Source organism: Acomys russatus, chromosome 12 (assembly GCF_903995435.1).
Source record: "Acomys russatus chromosome 12, mAcoRus1.1, whole genome shotgun sequence".
In the NCBI taxonomy this organism is placed as follows: domain Eukaryota; kingdom Metazoa; phylum Chordata; class Mammalia; order Rodentia; family Muridae; genus Acomys; species Acomys russatus.
Window position 1 is genome coordinate 58,844,666 of NC_067148.1, and position 15,958 is coordinate 58,860,623.

A 15,958-nucleotide genomic window follows, 5' to 3' on the forward strand; every position below is an offset into this window, starting at 1 on the left:
TAATTACTCAGCCAATGATAGATCACAATAGGATAGAAATGGCTTTTCAAAAACAAGAATAAACCAGGCGCAGTGGCACACACCTTTAATTCCAACACTTGGGAGGCAGAGGCAGGTAGATTGCTGTGAGTTCGAGGCCAGCCTGGTCTACAAGGTGAGTCCAGGACAGCAGAGATACACAGAGAGACCCTGTCTTGAAAAACCAAAACCAAAACCAAAACCAAAACCAAAACCAAAAACCAAGAATAAGGCTGGTGATACACTCCTTTAATAACAGCTCTCAGGAAAGAGGCAGGAGGATCACTTCAAGTTCAAGGCCAGCCTGGTCTACAAAATGAGACCCTGTCTTAAAAAATCAAATGGGAGGCTGGAGTATAGCTCAGTGGTACAGCACTAGCAGAGCATGGGCGAGGCCCTGAGTTCCATTTCCAGCAAATGGAAATCTACATATAAAAAATATAACTCAAAATATCCTGGGATAGGCCCAGCAGCAGATTGAAGACAAAGAGTAGGTTGAAAAATTACTTAGATGAATTTTTTTTAAAGATGTATTTATTTATTATGTGTACAGTGCTGTGCCTGCAGGTCAGAAGAGGGCATCAGATCACATTACAGATGGTTATGAGCCACCATGTGGTTGCTGGAAACCGAACTCAGGACCTCTGGAAGAACAGTCAGTGCTCTTAACCTCTGAGCCATCTCTCCAGCCCCTAGATGAATTATTGAATTTGAAACATAGTGAATATAAGCCGTACAAACATGTAAGGCAATCCCAGGTGAGCTGATACAAGTTTCCTGGCATTTTAGGAGAGAAGAAAACAGAAAATTTATTTTTAAAACTAATGGCTAAAACTTCCCTGATTCTGTTTGCAACAAACAAAAGGGAAAACAAACTCACCCAAGATGTTTAATGAACTCCAAGACACTAGAAAGTATAACAAATAAACAAAAATGAATGGAAAAAGAAAACTGCACCTAGCTGGGTGGCACACACCTTTAATCCCAACACTCGGGAGGCAGTGGATCCCTGTGAGCTCAAGGCCAGCCTGGTCTACAATGTGAGTCCAGGACAGCCCAGGCTACACAGAGAAACCCTGTCTTGAAAAACCGGGGGGGAAAAAAAAAGAAAGAAAAGAAAACTGCACCTAGGCACACTAAAGTTCAACTGCTGAAATTCCAAAATAACACAGCATTCCATGTGAGGAAAGGACAGCAGGTGTGAGTCGGGGGACAGAGGAGTGGGGACAGAGGCTACGCCTTATACACGCCAAAGGGAAACAAGCACCAACCAACCACTCTCCAGAAGTGTGAAAGCATCCAAGACAGACGTGAAATAAATGAAGGAATGTCCAAAAGTCAACACGTTGGAGGGGTGACACTAGATGTCACTGAATCTACAGGAAAGAATGGAAGGCACTGGGAGTGCTACACAAGTACTATTTTGTCTCCCGTTAAGCCCATGTTTTGTTTTGCCCTCTTTGAGAGAGGGTCTCATTAAGTAGCCCCAGCTGTCTTGGAACTCACAATGATCCCCCTGCCTCTGCTTCCCTAGGACCAGGATTAAAGTAATGTTCTGCCAAGCCAGACGAAGCTCAGGTTTTGTTGTTGCTGTTTTAAGCAAAACTTTTTATCTGTCATTGAGCTTTATTGTATACAGACAGCAGGTGACCAGAGCTGCTCTGGAGAAGTCAGCAAAGATATGCGCTGTAGCTGGGTGTGGCGGGCAGGCGGATGGCTGGAGGCCAGCCTGCTCTACAAAGTGAGTCCAGGACAGCCAAGGCTACACAGAGAAACCCTGTCTCAAAACACCAAAAACTAAAAAAAAAAAAAAAAATTTAACGTAGCATGTTGTAATCCCCCCAACCACTCAAAGTCACAGTAAAGCTGGGCGGGTGTTTTAGCTTCCGGAGCTTGGGAGGCAGAGGAAGCAGTGTTGTCTAAGCTCAAGGTCAGCATGGTCTACAGAGTGAGACCAAAAACACCACAACTCAACTAACAGTATAGCTCACGACTGAAAAGAAAACAATACTGGAAAATACTAATTAAACTAAGACAGAAACGGAGGAGTACAAAAGCCGGGAAAAGAACAGACAGGCTACAAATACATCAACAGGTAGCTGGACTCAGTGCTGGAAATATATTAGGTGTAAAGTGACCCAACAAGTTGATTCAAAGGTAATGACTCACTGAAAGACCCAATTATACATTGCCCTATAAGATGGTGTTTAGGCCAGGCGTGTTAGCACACCCTTAATCCCAGCACTGGGGAGGCAGAGGACAGGTGGATCTTTGTGAGTTCAAGGCTAGCCTGGTCTACAAAGTGAGTCTAGGTCTTGAAAAACCAAACCAAGACAGGGTCTCTCTGTGTAGCCTTGGCTGCCCTGGTCTCACTTTGTAGACCAGGCTAGCCTTGAACTCACAAAGATCCACCTGCCTCTGCCTCCCCAGTGCTGGAATTAAAGGTGTGTGCCACTGCACCCGGCTTGAGAAACTGTCTCAACCACCCCCCCACCCCCCAACAAAGATGGTGATCAAAAACAAGAAAAAAAAAAAAGTTTAAAAGTAAACAAACAAGCTACACCGTGTAACTAGGAGACACACAAGAATCATTTCCGCTCAGCTTTGGCAGAATAGTTTGTTTTGAGACAGTGTCTTAGGTAGCCCAGGCTGGACAAGCTCTTAAGCTTGCAGCATTCAAATTTTCAATGCAGGCTGGGATTATAGCTATGTGCCACCATGCCCGTTGACAGTGAAGCTTTTGAACTGCTTGTTCCAGCACATTGTCCTGTATTTGGTATATGTCAGCTACTGATAACTAGAGCCTATACGGAGCTCAAGGAAGGAAAGCTGCATACAGCATGGGCTCATTAGCCCTCAACTGAGTTCACGGGTTTTGTTGTTGTTGTTTTGTTTTGGTTTTGTTTTGTTTTGTTTGGCCAGGGCCTGCCTTGCACTCCTCTAGCCTTGAGTTGCCTCTCTCCCCAGCACTTTTTTTGTGGGAGGGGACATTCATTTCACTTTCTTTTAATGTGAGCAACACCCTAACATGGATTTATAGCAAAGTTTGTGACCTTTGATCCGACTTTGAAGTAAGCGTAATTCTTTACTTACCCTCATTATTTAATTTGCACTATGGTCAAGCGACCCTCTGACAGGATCCAGCTGGAGACCTTTGCTTTGTGTGACACTTCTAGTTGTCACTGTGTTTTTCTGTTTCACTTACAAATTTTTTTTTTTTTTTTTTTTTTGGTTTTTCAAGACAAGGTTTCTCTGTGTAGCCTTAGCAGTCCTGGACTTAACAGGCTGGCCTCAAACTCAGAAATCCGCCTGCCTCTGCCTCCCGAGTGCTGGGATAAAAGGAGTGCACTACCATGCCCAGCTCAAAGAAACTTTTTGAGTGTATCTTATCTGAATGTGTAAGAATTTCCTACTCTCTGGAAAGGCCACGGAGAAGCTGTGATGCACCCTAGCTGCAGCGGGGATGCGGTGGGTAGACCCTCCCACAAAGCATCACTTTTGTGAGCATGGTTCTGTGGCATGTGACAAGCTAAAGGGACACAAGCAATTCCCTCCTGGCCAAACAGGCTTTGTACAGGCTCCACCTGTACATGGCAGCTTTCAAACTTATGACCTTGGAAAGTTTAATAAACTCAGAATATCGTCATAGACAGTACCTTCCCGGTCAAAGTATCATTACTGGAAAATGCTTTTAAAATGTATCAAAGGTGATTTCTCTACAAATGTCCTCAAGTGCAAAAGCCTTACCCAATAGAACAAATACTAGGCAGATGAAAATTGCTTGTGTTGTTCATTTGTAAAAAGTTAAGCTATGACCAGTCACTTGAAGCCTGAAATATTCAGCAGCTTACCATTGATGAACTAAATGCTTTGCCAAGGCAAACTCCCCCTCCAGCCAAGAGTAAATATCACACATCCTGTTTATTTATACTAGTTTGTGACACCCAAGTCAATCTGCCCTGCCCCCGATTTTCCTGTTATAGGTGTGGGCTCTACGCGCTTCCTACAAGAAAATACTCTTCATTGCAATAACTTTTAAAGAAAATACTTTATTACATCATGAAAAAGGTATTTAACAACTAGATTCATACTTGCTTGAATCTAAAAGTTTATCCATTAGACTGTATGTGGGCATCCTGTTCCATGTGTGATAGAAAGATGCTAGGCTTCTAAGTATTGCACAGTCTGAAAAAAAAAAACATCACAAAAAGGAGTGGGGGAAGATCACATGATATTGGGAACCATCTCACATTATGAAAAATCTACCAAGAAACATTTTAAAAGAAAACTCTGTTTCTACAGTAGCTTTAGTCTGTAGTTCTTGGAATGACTGTACTCCATTGAGGAAGCTCCACTCGAGCAATCCCATGTGCAAATATTAATAGAAAAATATATAAAATAATGCCATCACCCCCGGCAATCAGGACCATATTTTGGAGAACTGTTTTGCTTGAAAAAGTTAAGCTGTGAGCTTGGCCTGAAGCTCCATTTCTGCCGCTCGCTTGAGTGCGACGTCCACTAAAAGCTGGAATCCGCTGAAGTCCTGGTTGAGGTCCGGTGGGGTAGGGGGAGGAGTGTTGAAAAGCCCGCTCTGAGGGTTTGGACTCGGTCCAGATTTGCAAGCGTCCTCTGGGTACATGAGAGAGGTGTCTGTAAAGTTGCTGGCCGCTATTTGCTGTACATCTGTGCTCTGTCCCACACTAACCGGCTGGCAGAGAGAGAAAGGCCCATCTTTCAATGCAGTCACAGTGGTATGGCAGATCACTGACGGGCGAGCCAAAATGGATCCCGGGGAGGGAGGTTTGGGCGACACCGGCCTCCCTGGGCTTGGGTTGGGTCCAGATCCGCAAGAATGAAACGGGCTGTCTTCTAGAGCTGGCACGAAGTTCTTGATGCTGATGGCAGCTTCCATAGAGCTAGCTTCTGAAATCTTGGCCCCACGGCGGGAAATCGTGAACTGGTTTGGATCTTTGCCATCCTTTCTCAGCATGTCAGGGAGAAGCCTGCGGCGGGCGTTGATGAACCAGTTACAGACCTGAAATCACACAGGGGCTGCTTCAGCGCCTCCTCAGGACACTTGACAAACAGGTTCTGAAAGCATCCTATGTAGTGTGCCTAACTTAAAGGAGGCATAGAAAGGGGCTTCTCCGGGACTAAGGACGGAGTTGAGTGGCAGAGCCTTTGTCTAGCATCTAGGGGCCAACCATAGCAATGATTAAACAAACAAACAAACAAAACAAACAAACAACAACAACAAAAAACAAAAGAACAACTTCTCTGGATTTACAAACCAGGTCAGCCTGCGTAAGTACAGTTTGCTTTAGGATGCGCTGTCATCCATACTCCTTTCAGGAGCAAGGAAAGGGTATAAAATCTTACACACCTGAAAATAACCTTAAGGAAGGTTCACCTTTAAGTCTATTTCAACTCACTGCCTACGCCCTAACATTTAAGTTAATCAACTACAGGAAAGCCTTTCCTGTATAAAAGAGGCCACGCCCCCCAGTAACTGATTTCTCTCAGTTCAAATGACTGTGTCAACAGACACAACACAAATTACCTCACCCAAGTCCGTCCTTGTTTAAATATCAAACCAGTTTCCTGGGCAATAGAGTGAGGTTTAACCTCATTTTCAATACCCGGTGCATAGGTTCTGTCAGGCACTGAAGGAAATGCTTCCTGACAGTTGAGTGTCAAGCACTTCTGTCCTTTATAAATAGCCAATTATTAGCTTTTCACACTATAAAGTTTACAATGAAAAGATCCTCTCTCTCCCTCTCTTCCCTGGGTGACTAGGGGAAGAGATTAATGACATAACACACAGGAATGCTATAAAATGTCTAATGATAAAGAGAAAAGTTATGCATAGGTCAGGGGCACAGCGTGAAGCCTGGCACTAACCTGTCTCCTTACCTGCAGCGTGGACAGGTGTGTCTGCTGCGAGAGCAGTGCCTTCTCGTGCTCCGAGGGATATGCGTTGTACCTGTGCTCATATAGCCAGTCTCGCAGGATCTGCACAGACTCCTTGGGCAGGTTGCCTCTCCTCCTTCTCTTGCCAGAGGCTGAAGAGGAAAGGTCCAGGGGAATGTCCATGCTGTCTTCATCCTCTGTGTCACTGCCGGATGCTGTGACAACACCTGAGAAAGGACAAAGACTCACTGTCACTCATTTAAAAGCATCTCAAAGCTCATTTGCTGAGACCCTTGTGTTTTCTCAACTGCTGAGGGTGAAGTTCTCAGTCAGGGTCAGGGTATCCTAGTCAGACTATCACTGCCGATGGTGTAGGCTCAACAAATTAATCCACAGTGTTTCTTGCTATTGTCAGTTGAGATAATAATCCCCCCCCCCCCATCACATGGTGCTCGGGAAGACAAACTGTACTTACTAACCAAGAGTAAGTTATTACATCCAAATCAGGAAGGGTGCTAAGGCAGTTCGGAGCGGCCCTAACAACCTTATCTTTAAGGTTGCTCTCTCTGCTTTCTATAAAAGCAAGCACTGTGTATTTCCATGTGCCTGAAGGTTTTCTTAGGCTGTCAGAAGTGACCCTAGAATGCTGACCATCAGTCTTTATTTCTTACATGACAAAGAAAATTGAATATGCAACTGACAAAGGAAGCTATTTTGGTGGTAAATACTTTAATCCCACCAGAAATGCTAAGAATTCAAACCCTACAGAGTACTTAAACCAGAGACCAGTGAGAATACAGGCCAGGCCAACTTTTAAAAACATCATTTTGAACTTTAGAACATTTTAACTAACAAATGCTATTAACTCCTTTCAAATCGAAAAGTCAGACAATATAAACTTTATAATTTATGAGACTAAGTTCATTTTAAAGGTGTATTTTCTTAAGCTTTGTATAGCTTTTTATTCAGTCATTGTGTGCCTTTGCTGATCTAGGAAATAAAAACGAAATATTCTTTACATTGCTACATCAACTCTGAATTTTAAAGGAATTCTTTTACAACCAGGAGCAGACTGACTTTGTTGACACATTTTTAGCTTTGGACTGCAGGGGGCAGAAGGTGCTAGAAGGCAGTCCAACAGGAAAAACCCAAATCCAGCAAAGACAAAGTAAAAGCAGGTTCTAACAAAAGAGGCACATGATCTTGCAAATTCACTGTAGCTTAAGGCTTAACAAACTGCCATAAATAAACCACAAGAACCCTCCACTTTAAGTGCCGCGCAGCTGAGCAGTCCCTTCCTGAAGATGCAATTAATCTGTTTCAAGCTAAAAACAAGTTTAAAGGAAGGGCAATTTTAAAACCGAAAGTGCTTTTATTGTACAAAATCTGAGAAACTTTTAAAAGCCCCATATTGAAATTTGAGTGAAAAACTATTAATTACCAAAAAAAAGCCCTTTTTGATTATAAATGAGTTCCTGTTTCACATTTGCTTTGGTAACCAAGGAAATCTCACTTTTAAACAAGTCAGGTTAATTGGGTAACAAGCACATTTGAATAAAGCAATTTGCTTCAACTCTCCCAACTTCAGAAAAGCCAGACATTCTTCAACGTTACTTATTTCCTTCCCCCTCTTCTTAAATGTAGAAGGGGAAAGTGTCAAAAACTTGCTGGTTGAGCAGTTAATTCCCAACTGTAAGTTGGTAGTAACAAAGTGCTTGAAACAAAAATCCCCTGGAGGCTGCCCTTTGGTCTGCTCGCTGGGGTTTGACAAGAAGCAGGGTCTTTCAGAACAGGTTAGGACACAAAGCAGGTTCAGTTAGGCAGCACCAAACTGCCGGCTCCGCTCGTTTGAGGGATAAAAGGAAAAAGAAAGAACGAAAGAAAGAAAGAAAAAGAGAAAGCCAGGGTGCCGGACCTCTTTACAAGTTTTCCCAAAGCGTGCACAGAGGCTAAAGGACAGGAAGCTGAGACTTCTGTGCCTTGGGTGCGCCAGCTGATATGTTCAGCGCTGCTAGACCACGTTTGCTACTGTCACACGGCTGCTTTCATTAAATCTCCCTCTCGATTGTGGCTCGACTTGGAAAAACAAAGACTTTTTTCCTTGTTACTCATTTCCTACTGTAACAGAGCTTTTGAAAAGCTTCCCAGTTAGGACTTGTTTCCAACCGTCTCGCTTTGCTTACACTTAAAAAAAAAAAAAAAAAAAAAAAGGCGGTTGGGGAGGGAGAGTTGGGTGTGGGACAGAATCACAAACCTCTCACTCTATCCACATACAAGGAAATGCTGTTTAGAAAGCCACAGGATGGCCTGTGGATCCATGGCTCTAAGAAGCAACCGTTGCTTCTTCACTTTCTTTTTCTGAAGCTGTGAACATCGAGGTTGGGGGTGGGGTGGGGAGAGCTTGGATTTTAAAGATACATGAGACTAGAAAAAGGGATATAAGGAAAAGGTAAAGGAAAATGAAACCTAAAAAGTCTCTTCTCTCTCTCTGGACAAGTTACCCTGGTCACCACATCCACAGGAAGGAACCCGGCTAGCTCAGCCCTTAAACACATTCAACAGGCTTGGAGACCCACGAGGGCACTTGGGGATGTTCTACTAGCCTGTTCCGAAGACATTTTCTGAGCTCTTTCTGGCTGCTTTCTAAGAGGGCACTTTATTATCACAAACCAATCTTTGTTTTAAGGAAAGCTGAAAGGATAAATGTTCACTTTCCTAAGGCAGACAATAGGCAGGACAGGTTTAAGCAGTCCTGGCCCAAAGACAGGGAAGCTCGCCCTCCCCTCCCAGGTAGTCAGTCTCAGGGGGGAGGGGGGGCAGGCAAGGGCTGTGGAGGCTCGCTGGAGAGGGAGGAGCCCGAGGACAGCACGCAGCTTTTGTTCTTCAGAGTTCTCCAGCGCCAGCTGAAGCCCGCCTGCTAACTGCACAAGTTAGCAACCGAGCTGGGAGTAGGAACGGGGCGGTGCAGCCAGCAACCTCAAGAGTCTGCCCTCTTCCCGGACCATGTGCTGGGGAAGCCTAAAAAGGGAAAGGCGCCGGGACAACACCAGCAGTCTCGGCTCTCCCCCACGAGAGAGAAGCGGCTGAAGCGGCCGCAGCAAAGTTTCCCCTCCACCACGTCACCATTCATTGTTTCCGTGAGTCGGGGGTTGACTTGCAGGACCGGCGCACTCGGGGCCTGAGGACCAGTGATGTTTTCCCCAGACCTCCCATCTGAGGAAGGGGACACCCAAGAGGGTGGTACATGAGTGGGAGGCTAGTGTCAGCGCCCCCCCCCCCCGGAAACCAGCTTTGCATTCCGCGCCCAGGAACCACACAAAACCAAACTACCCTCATTTAGATGCAGTTGGAGCAGAACGCCCCCCACGGGGTCCGGTCTTGTCAAGGGTGTCACGGCTCTCTAGAGGATTCCCCAAGCCTTCCGCACAGCCCAGTTAAACTGTCCCCAACTCTAAGCGCCCACGTTCTGTGTCCCATGGTGGAGATGTGCAAGGAGGCCTACTTAACTAAGGACCCGAGGTCTTCATGAGTTCCGTATGTTTCAGGGTCTCTCACGGAACTACGTCCGCACAACTCTATGGTAGAGAGCGGAGAGAAACCCCGTGGGGCGTGTGTTGGGGGGAGGCTGCCGTAACCGTGTTCCGTTGGAACTGCAGTCGCGGTCTGGGTCTGAAAGAATGTGGAGTAACAAACTCGAGGAAGCTCCTGGGCATGCGCAGCAGCGATCCCATCTCGCTAGCTTCCCCAAGCGACTAACTTCTGTTTTGAACCAGTCCACATAAATCACAACAGAAAAGCCAACTCCAGTCCACGGACTGAACACTCGAGGGACCTCCCAGTCAGGGATTCCAAAGTTAGCTTCAAAAGGGACTTCACAGTTTTTGACCTTTGGGGTTTTTTTTTCCCCTTTCCTCCCCTGTGTATTTTGTTTTTAAACCAGACTGACGGCAAGTTTTTCTTGTAAAGCTCGGTGGAAACAATGACAGCCTCGCTCTGTGTGCACTTACAGCCAAGCCTGCTTGTCACACTTGGACACATCTTGACTGCATGATACTTTTGTTCTACTAGCCCACACTGTCCCAAACTCATCGTGGGAAAAGTTTTCGGAGCTAGTAATTTTTAAAGTCCAGCTTTCCAAAGCTTGTTCACTGTAGAGCGGTATGATTGGGTCTGAGCTTACATTCCTTTGATAGTGAAAAATACCACATCCCCTAAAAAAACAGTGCCAGGATCCGGTGGGAGAGCACCCGGAACCAAACTTTTAGACAAAAGGTAAGGCGGCTGGAATGCGCCAAGGACTAACTCCCCCCTCCCCCGCAGAGGAAAACGAGGTGCGAGGGTTCCTTTGAACACCGACCCCACACCCCAACCCCAGAAACACCACTAGAAACCATGCGGCGGCGGGGCCGAGCGTTGGGGTGTCAGCGAAGACAATGAAACTTGGAGGCGCACAAACAAGGCGCTGAGCGTGTTTCTTGACAACGTGCCAGCAGCGTGGCGAGGCTGATTCTCCCCACAACAGCCCCTCGTGTTGTGTCTAGAAGGAAAAGAACAGCAACTGCCATTCCAGACACAGCCTCAACAAAGGGAACGGCCACTGCTCCAGTCGTGGGGGACACTGGGCGGAAAAAGTCCACCAAGTGAGTGTCCCCCGACCTGACGCGGCCCGCACATGTCCCGCACCGGTGCCTTGGTTACTCACAGCCCACCGCAACCTTACCTTTCTTGCTTTTCATTCTGGACCTCGCGTCCCAGCGAGAGGTGAAGCTGGGGTTTCTAGGGGCCAGCAGCCGGAGTGGCGGGGGGCTCAGGCGGTGGTCCTCCTTTACTCCTGCTCCGGTAACTTACAGGACAGTGCCCCAGCCACTAAAGCTAAAACAAGGTGCTCGGGTCCCAGGCGCTGGCTCCTGGGTTGGAATTCAAGTGACACTTGGGCTTCCTCCAGCCGGGATCTTCTGGCAGCCAGCCGGGGGTTCTCCCTGGCCCAACTCACTCCCCTCCCTACTCGGTTCCTTTGTTTCCCGCTCCACTCCGCGCACCTCGGCGCTGTCAGAGTGAGAGAGCAGAGGGAAGGTACAGGAGGTCCTGCCTCCGCCCCCAGCCGCCCGCCCCATCCCCCGCCCGCGCCGCCGCTCCTCTGCCCCTCCCCCGCACCTTCCAGCTCCACAACCCTGGTACGCGGGAGAGAAACGTCTGCCCCTCTCCAGGGTGGCGGAGCCCAGAAACAGGGTCATGCCTGCCAGTCCGTGAGTACGGCCCATATCCCTCAGCCCTCCGCGACCACACCAGGTCTTTTGGGGCCTTTCCTTCTGGGGCTGGCGAAGAGTGCGTTTACTGTGCAACAGATGGGGAGAGGGTTAAGGACGGCTCCTTTTCCTGTCCACCCCAGGGAAGACACCTCCACCCTTGTTTTTGACAGCTGCCCCAAACTCTACGGTCGCTACTCCAGCCGCCAGAGGCAGCGGCTTCTGATTCAAGGGGTGAGGCACCAAAGTAAAAGTATTCCAGACAAGAACCAACTTCTTCCAGAAGGCGCAGCTGCCATTGACACTCGGGCGGGGCACGGCACACCCTCCTCCTCGTGGACTCTTCTTCCAACAACGACAGTTGAGGGGGAGGGGGCACACAGACATAGGCACACTGGGCGAATGTCTGTTCCCCCGGGCTAAAGCTCCGAGTTCCGGATTGGATTGCAAGGCAGTTTCGAAATCCAACACGTTGCGGACAGACACTTGTCACGCTCACATGCTCTTTAAACGTCTGGGCTTGGGGACGGCCGGGGTGCATGTGCGCCCTGCTGAGACACCCCCCCCCCCATCACCAACACCTTCTCGCCTTTATAACAAGATGGGTGGCCACGCCGGGGCTGTCCGTCCGTTTCCGTAAGCAGTGTGCACTTTGTGGCCCCCTCCAGGCTTCAGTATTTCAAACAGAAACTAGCCATTAAGTTAACACTCGTTCCTATTGGTTTATTTTGCTTAAGAGGGGCGACCCAAAAGGAGTTCCACGATGACACCCCCCCACACACACACACCCCAAACACAAGCCAGATGCTATTTTGGCTGACTTCAAGACACTCATGCCCGTACTTCTGGGTCTAGTTTTTACTTATGCCTGGCTGTTTAAAAAAAAAAAAGCAAACCAACTGTCACATGCCATGGGAGACTTTCCCCATAACTTAAAAAAAAGAAGAAGAAAAAACCCAAACGTAAATAAGCCTGGCGGCGACGTCATTGTCAGTGTCTGTCTCCAGTTTCGGCTCTGTGGCTGTTCTGGTTTTGTGACCTCGGTGGAGATCCGGCAGGAGACAGACCGGTGAAAACAAGGTTAAAGCCGAGTCACACTAAGGCGGTCACCGGATGACCCACTAGACTTTGGAGCCTGTTTACGATTACTTTGGAAATTAAAGCAAGCCTCCGCCGCGCCCCCTTTCCCAAAGACAAACCCTCCGGGGAGTGCGTTGAAAACCCAGAGTTTAAAGAAGCTGGGGGTGGTTTTTCCAAAATTAAATCAACTGGAGGAAGCGTTACTCTAAGAAGGCAGGAACCTTATAAAACGACACCCCCTTCCCCTCCCCCCAAATCCTGTGGCTTGCAGAGTGCTCGGTAAAGGGGCGCACGCGGAAATCAGCGCAGGAGGCGGTGGTAGGACGGTGCCCAGCGAGAACCCAGCGGCTGGCAAGCCCCCTCTGCAAACTGGCCGGGGCGCAGCGCTTTCCGGGGACCAGGCTGGCGGTGACTCAGCTGCTGCGCCCCGGGTTCGGGACTGATGTGGTGCGGGGAGGGGGCCGCCCGTTGGAGGGCCGCCTCGCTCCGGGTTTTGAAGGGGTGTTTGTAGCTGGGATTGGTGGCTCGCATCCGCTAGGAACTCGGGAGCGGAGGGAGGAGAGACGCCAGGAGGAGGAGGAGGAGCTGGACCGCGTGAGTGGCAGGAGCCTGCCTGGTGGGGGGACCCGCCGGTGACTGCTTTGTTTGCTAACACGGACAGTGGCTTCGGAGGGAGCGGGGTGGGGGTGGGAACCACTCCACGGGACCCGCCTGGGGTCCGCTAAAACCCCAACCCACACGGCGGGCAGCGCCAGGCCGAAACGTTCCCCCTCGGCGGTTATCCGCAGCAGCGCGGTGGCTCTACATTATGTGCACAAAGGTAGTTTTTCTTTTCTCCAAGTCAGCCCGGCTAAATGAATGCGATTCTCAGGGCAACGGAGACGGAAAACGAGTTTACGGTTTTGAAAACAAACTTTACAGGGCGAGTAGGAGGGGGCGGGGGAGAAGCCTCTTTCAAACTAGGAGGGGAGAAGAGAGAAAAAAAAAACCGCAGAATTTTAAAAACTCACCGTGACGCGAAGGCCAGCTGGACCCCGCCAATGCACACCTCCTGCTCGTGTAAATCATTTCGAGGCGGTTAGGAAGCGGGAGCGCACTGGCCGGATTCTGCGATCAGCTGGAGCCCCGAGGCGCCCCTCCCCCACCTCGGCCCGACTCCACCACTGAAGGCCTGAGCCAAGCTCCTTAGGAGCTTAGCGTTCCTGCAGGACTGCGCGCCGCCCCCGGGTCTTCTACAACTCCAGAAAAGGGAAACGACCCCTCAGCATGAGCTCATAACACCCGCAATATATACATATATATGTATGTATTTTATCCGCTGTCTGCACGGCGGAAAAAACAAGCTTCGCTTCTGGCTGTGCCACTTCTCAGAGCCTCTCAGAGCCTCTCTGTGTAACTGATTCAGTTGATTTTGGGCTAGCTGGCTGTTGCCACGTGCTATTTACTGAGTTCTTATTGCTTTTTAATCGAATTGTCTAAGCGCAACGGAGCCTTTGCCTTGCGCTCTCACGTTCGCCATTGTCTACTGTTTTCTGCTTTGCCATACACACCGTGCCATTTGGTGCCTTAAGCCCAGCAGAGCTGTTAAAAGACAAGTTAGTTAACTTTTCGCCGTCTGCAGACTCTAGAGCAGGCAAAAAACTCAACGGGCGCAGACTTGGGAAGGCTGAGAAAACAGGCCGGTAGCAGTAAGTGTAATTATTATTATTGGCACCTGGTCTGTCAAACGCCTGAGGGAGGTGTTTGTTTCATCTGGACAGTTAGTTAGGTATGATTGCCATCAGGTGCTGCCCTGGTGGGGAAGGCTGACTCGCGTAGTCATCGAATCTCCTTTGCTTGCAGCGCAGCGAGGGCAGATATTTATAAAATATGCAGGCCGCTGTGCTCCCAACACTGCACAAGGAACCTGTAATCATTTGTCACATCTTAGGTCTGAGGAGTTCTGGCTGCCCAAGGAGGAAGCTAACCATTGTCTTTTGCCTGCAGGGGCTGGCCTGGGTGAGTTTATCAACATTATCAGGGTAATTATCTTCTTGAGGTATGAGTAAAGGTAGTTGACACTTAGTGGTTCACTTTCTGTAAACCTGCACAGTCCCTCACCCTTCCTTTAAGATTTATTTATTTACTATGTATACAGTGCTCTGCCTGCATGTACACCTGCAGGCCAGAAGAGGGCACCAGATCACATTATAGATGGTTGTGAGCCACCGCGTGGTTGCTGGGAATTAACTCTGGAGGAGCAGTCAGAGCCCTTAACCTCTGAGCCATCTCTCCAGCCAAGCCCCACCCCTCTCTTTTTCCATAGCAGAAGTCACTCTTCTTTACCTAGGTGAAGTGGACTGAAGAACCTTAGAAAAGCCACACCAGTGTTGATTCTGCACCCTGGCTACCTGATGAGATCATCCTGTCTGGGGAAGAGTTGGAATGATACCAATCCAGACCCAAATTATCCGGATGTATCTCGGGTCCCCTTCCTGGTCATTTATCACTACCTCTGTATCCGGCCTCCCCTGACCGGCAGTTAAGCTCCTAAGAAGGCGCTGACTCAGCAGACCAGCAGCTTCTACCAACTTTAACTGCCACAGGCTACAAATGCCACAAGCACATGAGGTGTCTCTGTAGCTTCCCTCCACTCATCCCACCAGGGTATTTGATGCATTTATTTATAGCTGAGTGTGTGACAAACAGTTTATGGTAGAATACGTCTGGGGGGGGGGGCGGAGGATCCCATCCAAATCCGGGTTCCCTGGGCCATACTCCCCACCCATCGGCCATTCAGCTCAGAGTTAATGATCTATTGTGTCTTTGGGATGAGCGCTCTGGTTTTCCTCGGACAGTGGCCTTTAGAATAGTTCCGGCCTTTAATCCTTTGTTTTCAACATCCTGTAACTTGATGGTGCTTCATAGTTTCTGAAACGTTTAAACATTCATTTAGTAGCCTAGCCAGTCACGACATCATGAACAACACATCCAAATGTGACATGGCTAAAAGGCGTAACTGGGCATAGATTACCTGGCTTTCAAGGGACTCTGTCATTCTAGAAGGTCAAACAGATAATGAAGGCAGCGATCGACCTTAGCGTCAGAGACACCGAAACTCAGGTACCTTGTCCTCCAAAATGGCCCACTCTTTCCTAAGTAGCGCTGGCTTTCTTTTGGTCTATCTCTTAGATAAAAACGATTTATTTTTCAATCATGTGCACATGGGGGAGGGTGGTTTATTTACGTGAGCGCAGGCTCACCTTGGAGGCCAGAAGAGGGCTTTGCCCCACCTCCACCCCAGGGGTTACTGAGTTGGACTTCTTGGGAAGAGCAGGTAGTGCTCTCACCCTCTGAGCATCTCTCCAGCCTGCAACTCTGCCCTCTTAAGTCCAAATTTCTGTGTTGGAGAGAATCAGCTCGTGTGTGTGCACACATTTGTCATTTTCATTTCTTGCTGATTCCTAATCATAGCCGCGGGGGGGGGGGGGGGGGCGGAGAGGAGAGAGAGAGGGAGAGAGAGAGCGCCAGCAGGAGCACAGGGATCTGGGAACACATGCACTGAGTCAGGCTGAGCTCAGGAGCCCTTTCTCCTCTTCCTACCGTGTGGGGCAGAGTCTGGCTGCTGGAACGCTTTTCTGTGGTGCCTTCTGAGGTGGGGATAAACAAGGCTTTCTAGATCCCTGGCTGGCCTAGAACTCACTCTGTAGACCATGGATGAAACC

General features: G+C 48.6%; 1 protein-coding gene across 2 annotated transcripts; it reads right to left on the reverse strand.

Annotated features, from left to right (window-relative positions):
* Nucleotides 1–3,785: 3,785 nt before the first annotated feature.
* On the reverse strand, nucleotides 3,786–13,375 carry Tgif1 (TGFB induced factor homeobox 1). Of its 2 annotated transcripts, none has more exons than XM_051154482.1 (3): nucleotides 13,265–13,375; nucleotides 5,932–6,155; nucleotides 3,786–5,053 (listed from the first exon to the last, which is right to left on the reverse strand). In XM_051154482.1, the coding sequence occupies exons 1-3, from the start codon at nucleotides 13,320–13,322 to the stop codon at nucleotides 4,478–4,480; spliced, it is 858 nt and encodes a 285-aa protein (XP_051010439.1). In that variant the 5' UTR covers nucleotides 13,323–13,375; the 3' UTR covers nucleotides 3,786–4,477. The 2 variants fall into 2 exon arrangements, with proteins under 2 accessions (XP_051010439.1, XP_051010440.1); XM_051154483.1 differs by lacking the exon at nucleotides 13,265–13,375 and adding an exon at nucleotides 10,649–10,728 and having other exon boundaries at nucleotides 3,787–5,053.
* Between the last annotated feature and the right edge of the window lie 2,583 nt (nucleotides 13,376–15,958).

Excerpts from the sequence above, each read along its gene's own strand:
- Tgif1 (XM_051154482.1), bottom strand. The coding sequence starts at position 13,322 with ATGATTTACACGAGCAGGAGGTGTGCATTGGCGGGGTCCAGCTGGCCT. Across the intron at positions 6,156-13,264 it reads CAGCTGGCCTTCGCGTCACG|GTGTTGTCACAGCATCCGGC; the intron begins GTGAGTTTTTAA and ends GTCCTTTCTCAG. Across the intron at positions 5,054-5,931 it reads CACACCTGTCCACGCTGCAG|GTCTGTAACTGGTTCATCAA; the intron begins GTAAGGAGACAG and ends GTGTGATTTCAG.